Below are 18,417 nucleotides of genomic sequence, written 5' to 3'. Positions count from 1 at the left end.
CCGATACGGATTCCCAGGTCATTGTCTGTTAAGGCTGCGAGCGTGCTGAAAGGCTTTCTAAACAAGGTGAGAACAGGGTGTACTTGGTACGTGAATGAACGCTACCATACAACCGCATTTTAGCAAAATACAAGAAGACAAGAAAAAGCGGACAAAAACAAGACTGTAAATAGTTAAAGAGAAGTAAAAAGCTGTTGTACAGAGTAGTGTTGCAGTAAATCAAGTAGTATTTATGTAGCGCGCTAAGGTTAAGGGTTTCCCAATGGGTTGAATGTACTGTAAGGCGCTTTAATAAAAGGGTTCTAGAAAAACATTTTAAAACAGTCTTACCCTCTTCGAGGTCATGCTTCTATGAAACCATACTGTAAGAATTTCAACGTTGTTTGGGGGAAGAAAAAAAAAGTTTACGAGCTGAATTCAATACATTTCTACTACTCACAACCCTGAAATCAAATGTTGAAAGTCGATGTTACCATGGAAACATGATTACCAGTAATCTACACAGCAGTTAGTTTTCGGAGGCTAGAGGCAGGTAAAATGAGCTAATGTCAACTATAGTGATAGGAGTAGTCAATTGTTGATTTATAGTTTTAGCTAAATATCTACAGTATATATTAGGGGTGTAATGGTAAACAAAGATAACAGTTCAGTACGTAAGTTTTAACATCACATTCGATGTGGTTTTGGAACATCAGAGGGGAAGAATGTAATATAAAATTGCTATTTTTTTAAATTAACTGTTTTACCTCAGCTAATGCTCTAAACTATAGTGAACCCTTTTACATTAATAAAAGCTTACAATTAACAACAGAGCCCAAACTTTAAATTAAATTACTGTTTGTTTTATATATAATAATCAACCCTCATATAATATATAGTAAGTATATAGCAAATCAATAAGCTGCAAACACTGATGGCTTGCCTAAGGAACATGAAATGCTACCTGATTTGTTTTGAAGTTTTTTTCTATGGTTGAAATATATTGCTGTGTATATATATATATATATATATATATATATATATATATATATATATATATATATATATATATATATATATATATATATATTTATTTATTTGTATTATTGTTATAAGATAATAATATATACATTAAAATATATTTTTATATATTATTATCCAATACCAATCCTTTATAATAACAACTGTAAAAGAACTGTATGCTGTTGGATATTAGTTGTATTTTGCGATAAGGAAATCCAGACTGTTTCAATTACATCATACATAATTCTTTACGTAATGCATAGCTTATTCTTTGTCCTCTGAAACCTTGATCACCATTGCGCTCCATTACACAAACAAGATGGATGAGAAACAAATATGCTCTGAGGGAGGAAAAACGTCATAATTAATGAACATTGCACACTGAGGTTTATAAATGAGGGTCTTAACTCTCTATAAATGTGCACACAGTTTTCCTCTGATTGAACAAATATATGTGCTATAATAAGGAGGGTCATCATACTCCAGATGAAACCAATCTCTTGAGTGTGTGCATGCTTCTTTTCGTGTGCCCGTGTGCGTGTCGGCTTGATTAAATCTGCGAATAATGAAGCGTTTTCCTTTAATCGTCGAGACAAATTGCATTTATTGAAGCTCTGGGGTTCCTCAACCTCAACAGCAGCCTGTAATCAGTGTTATCAGCCCTCTTAGCCACTGCCTGATTCATTGGGATTAAATGAGCATAGATCAGCTCAGCGAGTCACTTCCAGACCCCTGAATCCTCATCTAACGTTTCAGGGCACAAGATAAGGTCTGCGACATAGGCTAGAGTGAATGTGAGAACTCCATTCTCCTGAAATAAAGAGTGCTTGAACTGAATAGGTTCCATGCTTTTGAAGTTTTCTACACCAGATCTGGCTTTTGTTAGGTGTGTTATTAATAGAGTGTGTGTTCTGTTTAGGACCCAAAAGAGAGGCTGGGATGCCAAGTTCAGACCGGATTCACAGACATCAAGTCTCATACATTCTTCAGAAGCATAGACTGGGACCAGGTAGGCAAACGTTTTGGTTTTTTTTTGTCTTTTTTTGATACATGTAAACCATAAAAGGTCTATAACACGGCCCTGCATCTCGGAAAACAATACTAATTTGCAAAATAAGACCCAATATTATTTAATTGATGAAGCTGAGTTCAAAAATAGCAAACAATAAATAAATATATATATATATATATATATATATATATATATATATATATATATATATATATATATATATATATATATATATATATATATATATATATATATATATATATATATACATATATATATATATATATATATATATATCTATACATATATATATATATATATATATATATACATATATATATATATATATATATATATATATATATATATATATATATATATATATATATATATATATATATATATATATATATATATATATATATATGTCAGCTTCAATGCATTTGTCAAAATAACAAAAGTGAAAAAACGCAAAAAGCTGGGGTTTTAATGAAATCAGGATCAGACATAAAATAATGTCTTCAGACTCATACATGTGAAAATCAGCTACAAACAAATAGTTGTAGTCCGTGGCAAAGGAGGATTTTTCTGGTGATTTAAAGTATTATACAAAACGTATTAATGGTTCTCCGAAGCAAAATCATATTTAGAGACTCTGCTTGTCTGGATCAGATTTTTTTTTTTCTTTAAAATAAAAGTTGCTGTTAAAGTCCGTATTGACTCAAACCCAGAGATTAGGAAGTTACTCTGAACAGGAGTACAAAATACTGCTATTTTAGACTATTTAACCCAGGATTACAGCAGCTCTTTCAAAGTTGTTTATGAAGTACACCGTGGGAAGAGAGGATGTAGCGTGTGGCCATTGATAGTTGGGCGTTATCCTCTGTACCAGCAGCAGAAATGAAAGAGAATATCAAATGAGATTCAGCCTTTGCTGAAGCGGCACAAGGTTTAAGGGGGGATGTTAATTGGTCTGGTATAAATGATGCACACAATGCTGAAACATGAAAGTCAGTGAGAGAGCATACAATATTCAGGAGCTGCAGAATGCGGTGTGTGTGTAATGAGTGTATTAGTATGTGTAAGAGAACTTTGGATGCAATGCGGAGAGGTAGAGATAGACAAGATAGGTAGACAGAGAAAAAAAGAGAGAACTGTAAAAAAGGAGGGAATGAGTTTAGTTAGGACTCTTGGTCAAGCTGTAATAGACAGTCTTACAGACAATCTGCACCTGTTGAATTCCAAAGAGAATTTACATAGAATTTACACTCTCATCATTCATAAAATTATGATGTTCTTAACATTTAGGTAAAACAAATTATATTATTTAAGTGAATTATGTACAATTATAATTCTTTTTAAGCATATTAAAAAAATTGTCAACATGATATTAAAATTGATCATGTTTTTTAATGCATGTGCATGTTACTTGAATGAGGAAAAAATGCTTGCCTTTGTAATATTCCAACACCTGCATCCATTTTGGTCTGTAAAATACTTTTAAAGTAAGATTCAGTCCGTTTTTTTAATGGATAAAATCCAGTTATGCCTATATTTTTTCTCTGAAATGTCTCTTTTCCTTCACAAACTTCACTTTGGAAAGCCTTGATAAGAGTAATCAAAAGTAGTAGAATTTATTACCTAAAATGTGTAACGTACTGTATTATGTTACAATTTTTTCATGTAATTTGGAATCAGTAATGGACTACGATTTATAGATTATACTGTAGTTCACAAATATTACACAATCTGTATTTTGGTTGTAAAAAATGGCCTGAAATGAAAACGAGCCGTATCTATTTTCTAAATGCAGGTTATTGATGAACGATTCAATGATTCTTCCATATATGTTTATTTTTTTCTGCATATTGTCTTTTCTATAATACATTTAGTTTACATATACATCACAATATAGAAGAAAAGGTAGGCTATATCGCTACCTGTGTTACATTCTGATATTTGACGCGTATTTTATCTTCGAAATCAGCGCATAGAGTGTAAAAACAGCATGTAGATTCAAAACTGCAGAGACAGCAAATTAGCTTTTTTTTCCACAATATCATCTCATACTTGCCTCAGAGGCTCTGTACTTGTACATCTTCACATAGCGGAGTCCTCAGCCAGGCGTTCAGCCGCGATCTGTCGTGTTTTATTAGCTGTAATTGCGGTTAGCGTTGGCTGGTCGTGTCCATTGTGTATTTCCACGAAGGTCGGCATCGTGGAAAGGAAATTATACGCTCTAGAGTTCTGTCACTAACGCACCATGCTTCAGTTGCTGGGATTTTCCGCCACTTTACTAGCGCAATGGATGAGTTTGGACACACAGACTCGCACACACATACACAGACACGTAGCCGCTGTTCTATACATGGAATCAGCCCCCTGAGCTCCTCTAATGAATGGGGTTGCGCTACACTTGTTGTTAATTGCTCATGAATGAATGAAGACATTGATTTGATGCTCAACTGAAAGCACATAGCCTGTCTAAACTATTACCGCGTCTATACTGACATACACGTTTCAAGTGGATATTTTCGCTGCAGTTCTGTAAGAGTTTCTTTGCAGCATGATATTTCTTGTTTTTTATGTTTTTTAAAGCTTTTGAATTATGGGGACATCGGCAGTGTCCTCAGAAACCACCTTCAAATTGTAATACGGCCTTCACACCCATGTTATTATACGAATTTTAGTCCCTGTAAACCAAAAAACATACATACAGTACATACACACACAGTTTGTTCTCTAGCGTTGTACATGTATCATAGGAAAATGTGAATTTTTGTCACTTTTGTATTTTAACAAATGAATTTGTTTTGCCAAGAATAATTTGAATATCCAGCATTTAGGCTGCTACATTCTATGATATTTATTACATTTTGTTTGCATCGTTTTATATATATATATATATATATATATATATATATATATATATATATATATATATATATATATATATATATATATATATATTATATATTTATAATATAGTTTTAAAAAAATAATATATTAAATAAAATAATTTAGTGTTATTGTTTAAAGGAAGTAGTAATTAATATTTTAATGGATATTCATGTTTTAGGATTAGAAGTTTAAGGTAGTGCTTTATATTAATATGTGAATTATATATTAATAAAACTATATTTTTATATGAAACATTTTTAATAAAAAAGGGTATTTATTTCTAACTACTTTTCAAAGGATGATGCAAAGTTCAAGACGATCTCAATCTGACATTCGTAAAACAAAAAGCAAAGAAAAAAGTTACAATCTTTCAGTTTCTATAAAAATAAGGTGCCATAAAAGTGCCTATCATTGAAGTATCACCCATAGCTAAATGTTTTATGAAGCGTGTTGTGACTATTTAAAAAAAAAAAAAATGTTACAGCAGAGAGGAAGAGGGTGGAAATAGGAAAAACAGAAAAAGTCACAGAGTGAAGATTAGTGCAATAAGAGAAGCTTCAGCGTTCCTTTAGGGACTGTGATTTAGACAGTGAGAGACAGAGGGGGTGAAAGAGTGGGAGAGCGAGGCCGATTTTGACAGTGTGAGGCAGATTGCAAAAGATAGAGTAAGAAAGGCTTGAATGAGGAGAGGGAAATGATTTTAGACAGCGAGAGACAAAGTGGGAGAGAGTGAGAAAAGGAGAGAGAGAGAGACGAATGAGAAGACTGAGACGGTGAGAGACAACGTGATAGAGAGCGAGCTGAATGAGAAAGCAGGGGGTAGACTAAGAGAGTGGGAGAGAGACAGAATGGTACGGCTGCTGTAAAAGCTTCTCTCCGCTCAGACAGATCCTCTTCACACCGTCTGCGGTGTGGGCCCTGGAGGAGAGACGAAGCACAGCTCTCACTCTCTGTGACGGCAGCTTGTAAAGACAGATTTAGCAGGGGAGGCGGCACAGGAAGTCCACGTCTGAGATCAGTCCTGAGACCCAAGAGGCTAGTTTTGGAACTGGTGCATGTAGATCCTCAAGTGGGGAGGAACTGGCAACAATGTTCTCTCTCATTTTTTCTTCTAATTTTGAATTTGGAAACTCATTCGACAACATAAACAGTGTCATGTGGTCCAAAAGCCTGCAACCACTTTGGAAATGTGTCGATGTCGTAGTTAAAACATCGTCCAGTCTGGCTAACTGGACTATGCTAACCATCTGAAGGAATGAGCACTCCTCACAAATGGAAAATCAGAGGGTCCAGTAACAATAAGAGGACAATTAGCTTGTGTCTGGGGACAAAAAAGAAACTACTAGAGATGTCACTTGCTATTTCAGATCGTGTGAGAGCATGATGAATGCGTTAACATGCTTCACGCTTCATAATCTCTGGATTAGTACGTGTCTAAACTATATTATATATTATATAAAGAAAGAAATTATTTTGTAGATGCTCACACAGAATCATCTATATATATACAATTTTTGACTACTGTCTTTCAAACATGTATAGTATAGTATAGTATATGTATGTATATATATGTGTGTGTGTGTGTGAATATAATTGTGAAGTAGAAAAACTGAAATTGTATTGTCTTGTAAAACATACTCTAGTAATCTTTGTTTTATTTACAACTTTGAAAAAATGCACAGTGTAGCTAATCGTATTGCTAGTGGATTTCCTGCTTTTCTTATCCACAGCTGCAGTTAAATCAACGTCTTTTCTAATGTTTATGGAAAGACGCAACTGTAAATCAGAGTCATTGTTTGGTCTTAAAAGATTAAGTCTTAAAAGCATTTTATTCAAATTGGCTTTCAAATTGTAATTCAAACCTTGGTTTGCCTTTTTTAAGTGGTGAATAGAAAGAAACACGCTTTCCTCTTTTATTCTAGAACACAGTCAGAACAGCCGTGACATGCTGTCATGCAGATCAGACAATGAATCTGCACGCCTGTGGGATTTTGATTTCAGCCAGCTTTGCCACTGCTGTTGTATGAATGTATTAATAATAATTATCCATTCCTATGACAGCAGATATCTGAGTATGTGTGAGAGAAGGCTAGTTTGAACACTGTTTTTCCCTTGCTCTCTACTGGAACATTGAGGGGAAAAAATGGTAAAAAGATGGTATTTATTAAAGATGTCTTTCACATGACCACAGATGGTCTTAAAGTGATAGGTCACCCAAAAAAATGTATTCTGTCTTTATATGCTCAACCTCATGTCATTCCAAACATAGTTGTTTTTTTTTGCTGCTTACACAGAGTATTCATGAATGAATGATTTATTTAAAGGCCAAAACTTTTCAAAACATTTTGTGTTTGAAAAAATTAATACTGATCACAGATAAACAAATACAGATTTCGAAAAACATTACATTTTTATGTGGTCTGTACCTTTAAGAGACATTGGCCTTGCATTTGTATGACTGGTATTAATATCTGCATCTGTTGGCTCGATCCAGAGTCAGGACAGATTAGCATTTACATTACAAATCCAATAGGGTCACAATCTTTTTCGATGTGCATTTACTGTGATCAATCGCTATCCGACTGTGATGCAATCACCAATAACACATTAATGCCAGGTGTAAAGGGAGCCATAGCATCCCACTTTAATCAGCACCGTGTCATCCTAGCAGATTACTAGTGAGTTTACGATCATTTAGTCACTGAGAGGAGGAAGCAGGACCCCGACAGAGAGACCGAGAGAGCGGCGGGAAGCGAGAACTAGCGAAGGAGCTGTGTGGGAATAATCCACTCCCACACATCAGCGTGAAGAGTCTCTGCGCATCTGGATGGGTGTGCGTGTGTAATTGGTTTTCTGCAACAGAGATGAGCGTTAGCATGTTCCGCCAGGCAGGTTGCAGCCAACTGCGTCATGCCTGACTCTCTGGAGTCAATGGCCTCGGGAATAAAAAACACGCACACATGGTGGCTGGGCACCAATTAACATCTCTTTTTCCCCTGCGTGCCATCTTTAACTCTCTTTGTTATGTCTCTCTTCCCTTTTGTTTTGCCATTACTCTGCATACGCAAAGGCAGAGCTTTTGCTCTTGGGAAAGTGTAGGATGACGTACACAAAGTTTGGGGCCAGTAGGATTTTCTCTTATGCTCACCGAGGCTGCTGTTATTTGATTTAAAATACAGTAAAATGTAAAAAATTATGATGCCATTGCGCCATTTTTATAATTATGCTGATTGGGTTCTCTTATTGTTCTTATTTCTTATTGTTATCAATGTTGAAATAACTTGTGCTGCTTAATATTTTGTATTTTTGTAAACCATAAACACATTTTTTTAGGATTTTGTGATGAATAGAAAATTCAAAAGAACAGAAATTGTAAATGTTTTTACACAGCTTCGATCAATTTAATGCATCCGTGTTGAATAAAAGTAAAAATAAAATAAAATCTGACTGACACCAGAGTTTTGAAACTTTGTGTATACAATACATCAAAAAAAAAAAAAGGTTTGCAAAATAAAGAGAAAAGTGAACAAAAGGAAAATTGAAACCTAGCAGGCTCTGTTGACTTTGGCCACTCTTAAGCATCCCCCTAGCAATGGCCTAGTAACTGCATAGAAACTCAAAAAACACCCAGAACATTTTGCCAACCACATATCAGAGAGATTTGCAAAACCACTCGCAGATTCTTTAATAAATGTAAAAGCCTTTTGACAGACCAACACAAGAGACATTAAGCTGGACTCATGAATTAGACTAAATAAAGAGTGAGATGGTAGTGAAAGGAGAGAAGCGAGGCCATCTGTTCCAGTTTGTGCAGATCGGTGTGGAGTGGAACACAGCAGGATCATGTCCTCAAAACACACAGAGAACGTTAGAGAGGCAAAAAGAGTCCAAACGTGAAAACAAACCTTATCTGACCTGTAGTGTTGACGTCCACAGAATTTGTCCATTCTGACAAGTGCTTAACATCAAACCTCCACAATACAAACATAGCAATTATTTTCTACCCTCCATAACTTCTCTCCTTGTCTCTTGTCTGTCATTAAAAACACTTTGAGGTACTTCAGGACCCAAACAAACTAAAGTGTTCCTAACACAAAGGCCATTTGCCCTATTTTGGCACATTTCGTAGTGTTTTCAATGCAGTGATTAATAGAATATTTTTTATTTGTGGCCTTGAGTAAAAATCAAAAAATGCCTTGCTTTCATTGGCTGTTTTTTTTGTGGTTTTATTTGAAAATGCATGTCATACTGGTCTGGTCCAGCTTTGGCATCTATGGAATTTTTACAAATGAACTTCCTACTTAAATTATATCAAAATTATGCTTCCTTCCGAGATGGAGTTGAAAGAAATGTTGATTATAAATAGCATCGCTACTATTGCATTCCATGCCGAAAGTACCAATAAAGACCTTTAAAAAAGCATTCTAATTTAATATGTGCTTATTTACCAAGTAGTTTTTGTTTGCAATGTATTTTTTTTGCTCATGAACTTCACTCTGCACACCTACTGCCTAAAATTTCCTCTGAGAAATGTCCTCAAGGTTTAATTTTGTACTAAATTCACATCTAAATGTGAAAGGAGTCATGCATAGAGACCGTTAGGGTCCATTAGCTTAGCAACGTAACAATAGAATCTATTGGAATCAATTGTAATTTTAATCACCTGCCTTGACTGCTATTTGTGTTGCTGCCTACATAGAGTGGCTCCAATCAGTCACTTCTGAGGTTTAATTTGGGTGAAAAGGCTGTCTTAAAAGGGTTCAATAAAAATTATTTATTTCTTTTGGCTCAATTAGGCTTGTAGTTCAGATTTTTACTTGCCCTAGATGGCAACATTTTTCTTTCCCAAGCTTTTCAATATTTTGGCAACACTACTGCTATTCGCTCATTAAAAACAGGTTTTCACAGTGATGCCATAGAAGAACCATTTCTGGTTCTCTCAGTGAACATTTTTTTTCTCAGTGTGAAGAACATTTTAAAAGTCTAAAGAACATTTCTCCACTTTGAAGAACGTTTTGTGGAATGGGAAGTTTCCATGGATGTTAAAAAGTTATATGTTATATATGCCAGAATAGTTGCTTTTAAGAATGTTGTTGAACTCTAGACAGTGTATCCAGCAAGGTTTTGGAAACAAGAAATTAAAAAAAATCATCTAATAGGCTTTTCTGATATTGATGATATTGGAGTGGATTGTGTTCTAATCAGTCATTTTCTCACTTTTCTCCTCTAGTTGGAACAGAAGCAGGTGACGCCACCGTTCAAACCTCAGATCACAGACGACTACGGTTTAGACAACTTTGACACGCAGTTCACCAACGAACCCGTGCAGCTAACACCAGACGACGAGTAAGTATTGAAAAATGTTATGCTTGGCCGAAAGGCTTTTCATTACCGCAGACGATCGGTAAAGATCTCTGACAGAAGAATCACTCCACCTGTTTTCCAACGACCTGTTCCGTTGCTAAAAACCACTAATACGACTGGACTCTTGGTGTTTGGTAAAATGTGTCCAGATATGAATTATGAAAAGACAAACTGGCATCTTTCTGCACACCGTAACATCTTCCAAATGCCTAAATGAAATTTAAAGTCAGTCGTCACTTCTGCGGAATCCATCTTGAGAGCGATTATGTAATAATTTAACGACTTCAAAGTTACATGACTGCACCAGCAGAAGATTTAGGCGTTTAATAACGGGGGTTTCCACTCAGCTTGATTCTGCTGGTCAGGATGGTGAGGTTTATGTCTAAGATTCCCCTTCAGAAGTGAGAGCGAGATGAAGTGAAATGGTTTACCCATCTGGAGGCTATCGTCAAGAGGTGGTGATGTCATATGGAAACATCCCCTCTGGAGTTTCTGATTGCTTTACAGTATGAGGTGCGCCGAAAAGGGCCACATTGAAAGGGAGGACAAAGAACAGCTCTTAAACGGCGAAAACCTGATGCCGAGAGGCATTAAAAACCAGAGATTCGTGTGGAAACTGGCTTTAATCAGTGTGAAGTGAGTTTCTAGGGGGGCTTTTATGCATTCAAGTCTTTTCTTCGCTCGCTTATTCATAAACTCGGTCCCTTTGAATACCGCAGTGATTAACACAAGTGCTAAAATAAGAGAAGGCTAGTCAACTCGATGCAAAAAATGTGCATTTATTTGATGCCAGAGGATTGTAGGTTGACTCATGGCATGTCTGAATACATTTGGGTCAGTTGTTGAGGTCTCGCCCCATTTCTCTCAAGAGATTCTTCAGACATTCCAGTCATTCTGCGTGGAGAACAATCACGCCGGGCTTTGAGACGTATTGTTCTGTGGAGGTGCATTTCTCTGGAGAGGGACTCCAGTCTTCACAATGACTTTTATATCCTGGCTGAATTTGTTATTCTGATTTGATCCATAGAGACAGGCGGTCCTTAAGCTTCTAAAAAGGATTCCTGTTTTCAATTTACATTAAATGGAGCCCAAAAAATGCAGCTCTGAAAGAGGATGGCATCTTTGATTAACAATGTGATTTGGTACCGTGACTGAAATGCATCCCGTTATCGACAAAATCTGAGAGCTGTGCTTTTTATTTATTAAAGATGCTGTATGTAAGTTTTTGACTCTTCTAAAGTCCAAAAAAAAACATATATTCATAGATATGTCTGTCTGTCTATTTATCTTTCTAACATTCTGTTTATCATTTTATCTATCTATCTATCTATCTATCTATCTATCTATCTATCTATCTATCTATCTATCTATCTATCGTTCTGTCGTTCTGTGGATCTTTTGTTCCATCCATTCTTGTGCTATCGTTCTATCTTTCCATCCATCCATCTGAATTTCACTACATTTTAATTCTACTTAAATTCAAATTCAAGTTTAATGCAATTCCGCATCCTGTTTACTCCCTCAGTTCAAATTTAATTTAAATTCAGGCATTCTCGGTTCAGTTCCGAATGGAGTGCAACTTAAGTGCTTACAAATGAGGTCATCCAGTATCTTGAGGTGATTTGATATTTTCACTCTCCACGAGAAGCGCAATATGCACTTCATTGAACTACGAGCGCTAACAGTTGAGCACACAATCATTGCAGTCTACAAGCCGATTGAAGTCAATTTGTCGGTAAACCTGTCACTCATAATTAGCAGAACGCAAGTGGGCTGCAGTCAGATGAACTGACAGACAGTAATCTATAGAGCCACGGCGGGTTCTTAGTTCAATACGAGATTTTCCAAGCAGGCTTCAAAGGAACGCAGCAGCCAGACACTTCAAAAGCGGAGCGAGCTCTGGAAAAGCCTGACGTCCCACACGGTGGAGGAGAGGAGGAGGGGGAGGAAGTGATGGAAGCCTTTTTTGTTTGACGGATCTGGCAGACGAAAAAAGAGGGTGGGGGGTGAAATCCTTCCTTGTAAGAGATTTAGTCTTTTGGATTAAAGGAAAGTGCGTCCAGAGTGGGATGTGTCTCAGAGCGCAGCGGAAAAGGATGAACTGGAATCCTTTGCGACTAGAGACACGATTCCCTTTTACAAGCTCACACAAACGGCTTATAAAGGAACTTGGATTCCCAATGCATTTTATCTAGCTTTGTTGACTGCACAAAATAGATACAAAGCACGCTACCGGTCAAAAGTTACAGGTCGGTAATCATTCAAAAACATCGCTAAATATTTATTTTTCGAATAACACTGTTGTTCGTAACTTCAAACATCTTCTAATAGTCTTGAAAGATTTTTCTTCAAAAACATAAAATGGCCAAAAATGTTTTGAAGACCAAATCAACATATGATTTCTGAAGGATCACGTCACACTAAAGACTGGAGTAATGTATCTTTGCCATCACATTAATAAATTTACATTTTAAAATATATTCAAATTAAAAGGTTACTTTAATTTGTAGTACTATTACTGTATTTTTAATAAATCTTTCCAATCCCAAACTTTAACTAGTGTACATTTTAATGGCCCTAATTAAGTGCATTATCTGCATATACCTTTAATTTAAAGTCATTCCCTTTCGTAACAAATGTTCGCATTACACATCATCTTATGTTTTTAAACGGGCTGCGTGAAAGGAAATGTCGATAGCATTAGATGCGTCATCGGTGGAGTTTGAAAAGTTTCGAAAATGCAAAAATACTACCAAAGCGTGCTTGCTTTCTGTCTTTCAAACAAGTTCCACCTTGTAATTCTTTTCTGAAGAAACATTTGTGCTGTGAAGAGGCTTGTTTATTTTGGTCAGAGCCCAGAATGTCCGTCTTTCAGTGTTTCTTCCTCTGCGGCATCACACATTTCCCCCCTGCACTCCCTTTGAAACCCGAGCCTGATATTACGGCATGGAGGTGTCATTCATGTTATTTTAGGTTTCACTCTTGCTGGAGGCATTTCGACCCCACACACACCCACATACAGTCAAGTGGTCCTCTGGGGACTTTATTTAAACAGACACAGCACAAACACGATTCGGCACTGATCCCGGATCTGGTGAAATATCAGTTCTCACAGAGCTTGTTATAGAGGAGAATTGTCCTCCACGGACTGTGTTTGACAGAACGTGATAAACGAGTTTTGAATGGGTTCAGCATTACGCCATAGAAGAGGTGTAGCACTATAGCAGTGCGGTATCCTCAACAGGCTGATAAAATAGATCAATGGATTCCTGAGGTTCTGAAGAGCAAGAGGTCTGATTTCAGCAAGAATGTAACCATCTCTTTAGACGTGTAAAGGATCACTGCCAGTGCAGAAAATAGCCAAAAGGAGAAAGACGCCGCTGAATTTCTCAATTGTACTGCAGTGAAATTCTGTCTGCCCACTGCTGTAGTTAGAGCCCCCTTTGTGGTTAACCAGCCCCTCGACGCAGATGAAAAAAGGTTGTTGTTGTTTCTGGTGGGCAGTCTGCATTTACAGATGTGCTCATATGAATTTATATATCCCCTGCAGAATCTGTAAAATGTGTGACTATTTCAAAACCAAAAAATAAATGAAAAATAATGGCTCAGTACTGCTCTGAAGAAGTAACACACTTGTATACGCTATTTTGAATGTTTGGGCATTTTAAGATTTACTTGCTTTTGTTCACCAAGGCTACATTTATTTAGAAAAAAACCCTGCAATATAGTGTTTTTTTGTTTATGCATTTCAGTAATGTTGTCAAATCAATTATAAATACACAAAAAATGTAAATATATTACATACACTTCTTAAATATATACTGTATGTCTATTTATGTTTATTTTATATTTATATTATAAAAATATACATTTTATGTATTTCTTAAACATACACATTTATGCAGATATACGCTGTATACACAAATACATTACGTAAACAGACTTTTTTTTTAATGCAATTAATCGTGATTACCGGTAATTGATTTGACAGCACTACAGTTTAGCCGTTAGTCTATAGTCTTCAGTACTGACCCATACTTTTAAATATAAGCATGTATTCCCAAGAAAATTGTGCAGTTTTTATTTAATTTTGTTGAATAATATCTTATTTCTTAATTTCCCAGTCGACCAAGTAGCGAATGAAATCAGCTGTATTTAATCCGGCTGGAAATAAAAGGTCAAATTGAGCGTACTCTTCTTGACAGTGTTTGCAACTGTTAGCTGTTCTCATATTATTACCTCCTTAGGTTAAATCTCTATATTCCTCATTTGAATAAACACGTCGGTTAAATGAATAAATGTGGATGTGATGCCAGCAACCAACAATATATTTTTTTCTTTGCAGTGTCTTGTTAGCGCCTAATTTTTTGCTTTAAGCCACATCGTCCTGTAGAGTTGAATTGTGGCTCTTCTATTAATGATGTTGGTTTCTCTCCTCAGGGATGTGATAAAGAGAATAGACCAGTCTGAGTTTGAGGGATTCGAGTACATTAATCCTCTGCTGCTCTCCAATGAAGAAACTGTATGAGGGAAGAACAATACGGCTGATGTTTCTCTGCCTGCGGCTCCACAAGACTACTACAGCTGAGTTTAACTCAAACTCAGACATGTGTCACACAGAAGAACTTTTCCTTAAAACTGTGTTAAAGACAAAAAGCAACACTAAGACTTCAAGTTTTGGACCCTGCTTGAGATATTTTGGGGTTACACTGGAAGACGAAATGACTGGAGGACCTTCAGAAAACAAACTCAGAACTTTTCCCCAAATTTCAGCTGTTGATTGTCTTCCTGCTTCCCAGCATCCTCTTTAATTTTCACGCCCATGTTTATGTGTGCGCGCGCACTGTTGCCTGGGACTCTAGTTAGTTCCTTCGATGTGTGCCTGCGTCCATCAGAGACTACATTTCCCATCAACCATAGCTAAATATGACTAACTTAATGTGCACTTTTTATTTTGTTTGATTCCTTTTTTTTTTTCTTTAATCTTGTATGAGGCTCGTCCTCAAGCGAAACAAGAATGTATAATGTTTAAAGATAAAAAAGGAAAAAAAAAAAAATGTTGTATTATAGTGTAGGTAGCCAATCGAAGAATTTATGATGCCTTCTATGATGCAAAGTGGCACATTTTAATTCATGACCATGATGGTTTCATCCACAGTGGGTAGCTGTGCTTCAAACCGCAAGCTTTTAACCGCCCATGTTGTATTTACAGAGTAAATGGGAGATAAAAATGTGTTTTTTGAAGAAGTGCCTCAAAGATCCAAAATTCACCATGCTCCAAACTGCTCTTAACTCCATGTTAGATTGGAGTTGGTTGCACCATCCAATGAGAAAGTGGGCTGCAGGTGTTATTATTATTATTTTTTTTTTACATAACACAAACACACTGATGCATATGTTGAAATAAAACATTAAAGTTAGACACTGAATGATCACAGATACATCAGACCAGCAGCAATATAACCAACCTAGGTTTATTGGAAAAACGTTCCTCTATCCATGTTTTTGCGCAAATTATGGTTTTGGGGCAGATTACTAATTTATAAGGATTTTTTTTTGCACACTTCCTTGCATGATACTTTACAACCTCGAAACACAGTACGGTGCATGATTTGTAATACATTTTAAAATTTGCACCACATGACCTGCTCCATACGTATGGTTTTTCCACACGCTAAACTTGCTCGGTAGCTCACCCGGTACAGCATTGCACTAGTCTTAGACGTGTAGAAGCTAGCTAAAATCACATATTTGCTTCATTTATATCTAGGGTGAGTATGTTGTCCTCGAATGCGATTAGAGAATTAATCTCAGTTTTATTTACGAACCACTACATTCCAAAAAAAAACAAGCAACGTAAAACGCTGCCAGATTTACGTTCATCTATCTCACGTAAAACATTTCATGTTGAGTGTGACGAAATCATAATATCATTTTGCATAAATGTCGCCATGGGGCACGTTTTTTTCCAATGAGCCTGGGTTTAATATTACAGTAGAATTTAACACAAACGCACACTGTATTACAAAAATGGCCGCGCCTCTCTCTGATAAGAGGGTTTTGTGTCGTTGTACTCATGTTGGTCTGTCAATAACGTACTGTCTGAGACATTGTGGAGAGCGAGAGAACACAAACAAGTGTTTGTACGTTATGTCGCGGTAAAATTGTGCAACAGTGATGTGACTGAATCTCAGATGACCTAAACGCACGGTGCGAGCAGTCATTGCAGTCGCTTAAATTGAACCCAATGCAACACTTAATATCAAACACAGTTAGCGCAGAATGCTAATCTTGTATCATTCGGTGGCCGCTTGTTCAGAATGGAGTTCTTACTGTACTTGTAGAATATACTGTATTCTGTCTACTATTTTTATTAATAGTAGGTGAACGCTTTTCAGACATTAGCAAACTACACTGTCACGTTACCTTGTGATGTTGCATATAAGCGACTGATATTTAGTATTTAAAAAAAACTATTTTGTGTAAAAATGCTGTGAGTGTTTACAGTATAGCGAGACAGGAAAAAAAAGAAAGAGTTGGAAATGGAAGATCAAGTTGTGTGTATTGCATTGTGGGATATGTTATTCTGCGCTGTGTGTGTCTTGGCAAACGTAGTAGGTCATCTGGGTATCCCATGCATACTGTGCACAGTATACGTACTGCAGAGATCGTGAGAGTAGCATGTTAATAGTACACTTCTACACGCAACTAAACCGTCATGTCTATTTAAATTCCAAACCACACACACACGCAAAAAAAAAAAATCAAAAAATTAACTTCAAAATCCGTAAATTCCCTTTAAAGAGAAAAACAGCCAATCACAGGCTAGCTCGACTGATTAATCCCTCACAGCGATAAGGTATTGTGTTATTAAGAAACTAGATATGTTTTCTATCTTCCATTGCATTTAATCTCCCAAGTTTTTTTTTTTTTTTTGGTTTTTTTGGTTCCCCTCTTTTCCTGAAGAGCGAAGACGACACTCTCAGATGTGAATGCTTTGATGAAATCAGACCTGTATGAAGAATTGCTGCCATGTTAACAGGATTAATTAGCTGCTTTTGTGTCAGACAGTAGCGAGATTAGCAGACGGGCTAAGAACAAAGAGCGGCCCGGGAGATAACAAGCGTGACGAACGAAACGATAACGAGGCAGAGAGCAAAGCCAGATTTCCCCACCGTGTTTTCAGCTCTCTAATGAAAAGCCGGTACAAAAACGGGCACAACATTTTGACGAACTCCTCCATTTATGAACGATCGTTTGCGACAGGAACTTCAGGTGAATGCAAACTGCCGACAAGTGGCATTCCAGTACAGTTTGACAGGGCCGTTTTTTTAAGGTAAAGATGTGGTCCTACGCAAAATTCGCCCGATTTTCATTCCTGTACGCCAGTGGTTATTTTTTTTTGCAAACTGTATGAAAAACAGGTACTGCGGTATATTACAAAGGACCAAGTAATAAATCATCTTCACCAGACCAACAGCTTAATTTTCCACCGGGCTTGAGCTTAATGTACAGAACCCACGTGAAATGGTGTCAAATTCACGATTGTCCTTTTGTTGGGGTTTTATTCATGTTTATATTTGAGCTGGAATGAGTTTGGCATAATTGTAAATATGTGTAATTTAACCCTTAAAATTTTCACAGAAAAAAAAGAAAGAAGTAAATCTCGTTTCTGCATCATTATAAGAGATATCTGAATCCAGTGTCCTAGCCGCTAGTCTCAAACTTAGAGCCCAAGACTGCAATAAAATACGAGTTCCTGTCCCTGAAAACATTTTAAGCAAGAACTTTCTGTTATTTATCAACTTGCCAAATACAAAAGATGTCGCAAGCCGTTTTCTGCTTATGTTTCTTTTTCGGTTTCCTTACGTCGAGTCCAAAGCAAATGACGCTCTTAACGATGTGCTACAGGGGAATACTTTTATATTTGAAGTGTTTGTTTTATAAATTATTGTAAATGAAAGCTCTAGTAGAGTTTCTGTGGGCTGAGGGTTGGGAGAGAGAGATGTGAACATGTCTTTTGGTTTTATGAAGTTAAGTCTTAAGCATCTTAGATAACAACTGTAAATCAGTAAATGTTCATTGTACTGACTTCACATTTCCTGTCTCATGATTTTTGGGTGTGGAGAAAAAAAAAA

The 18,417-nt window shown here is 36.4% G+C and overlaps 1 protein-coding gene across 6 annotated transcripts in view; it reads left to right on the top strand.

Moving 5' to 3' along the window:
- The window catches only part of prkcz (protein kinase C, zeta), a 91,632-nt gene extending 73,261 nt beyond the window's left edge, over positions 1 to 18,371 (top strand). For all 6 annotated transcript variants that reach the window (XM_043246733.1, XM_043246734.1, XM_043246731.1 and 3 more), the window contains 4 exons: positions 1 to 66; positions 1,922 to 2,011; positions 10,146 to 10,261; positions 14,720 to 18,371. The exon at positions 1 to 66 is cut by the window's left edge and continues 14 nt beyond it. In XM_043246733.1, coding sequence (XP_043102668.1) covers positions 1 to 66; positions 1,922 to 2,011; positions 10,146 to 10,261; positions 14,720 to 14,807 — 360 coding nt within the window. In that variant the 3' untranslated portion in view covers positions 14,808 to 18,371. The remainder of the gene's footprint in view (positions 67 to 1,921; positions 2,012 to 10,145; positions 10,262 to 14,719) is intronic.
- Positions 18,372 to 18,417: the final 46 nt, after the last annotated feature.

The sequence above is a fragment of the Puntigrus tetrazona genome, chromosome 8, assembly GCF_018831695.1.
Source record: "Puntigrus tetrazona isolate hp1 chromosome 8, ASM1883169v1, whole genome shotgun sequence".
NCBI lineage: Eukaryota > Metazoa > Chordata > Actinopteri > Cypriniformes > Cyprinidae > Puntigrus > Puntigrus tetrazona.
Note: the sequence above shows the minus strand (reverse complement) of the source record. Positions and strands in the feature narration are given on the sequence as shown.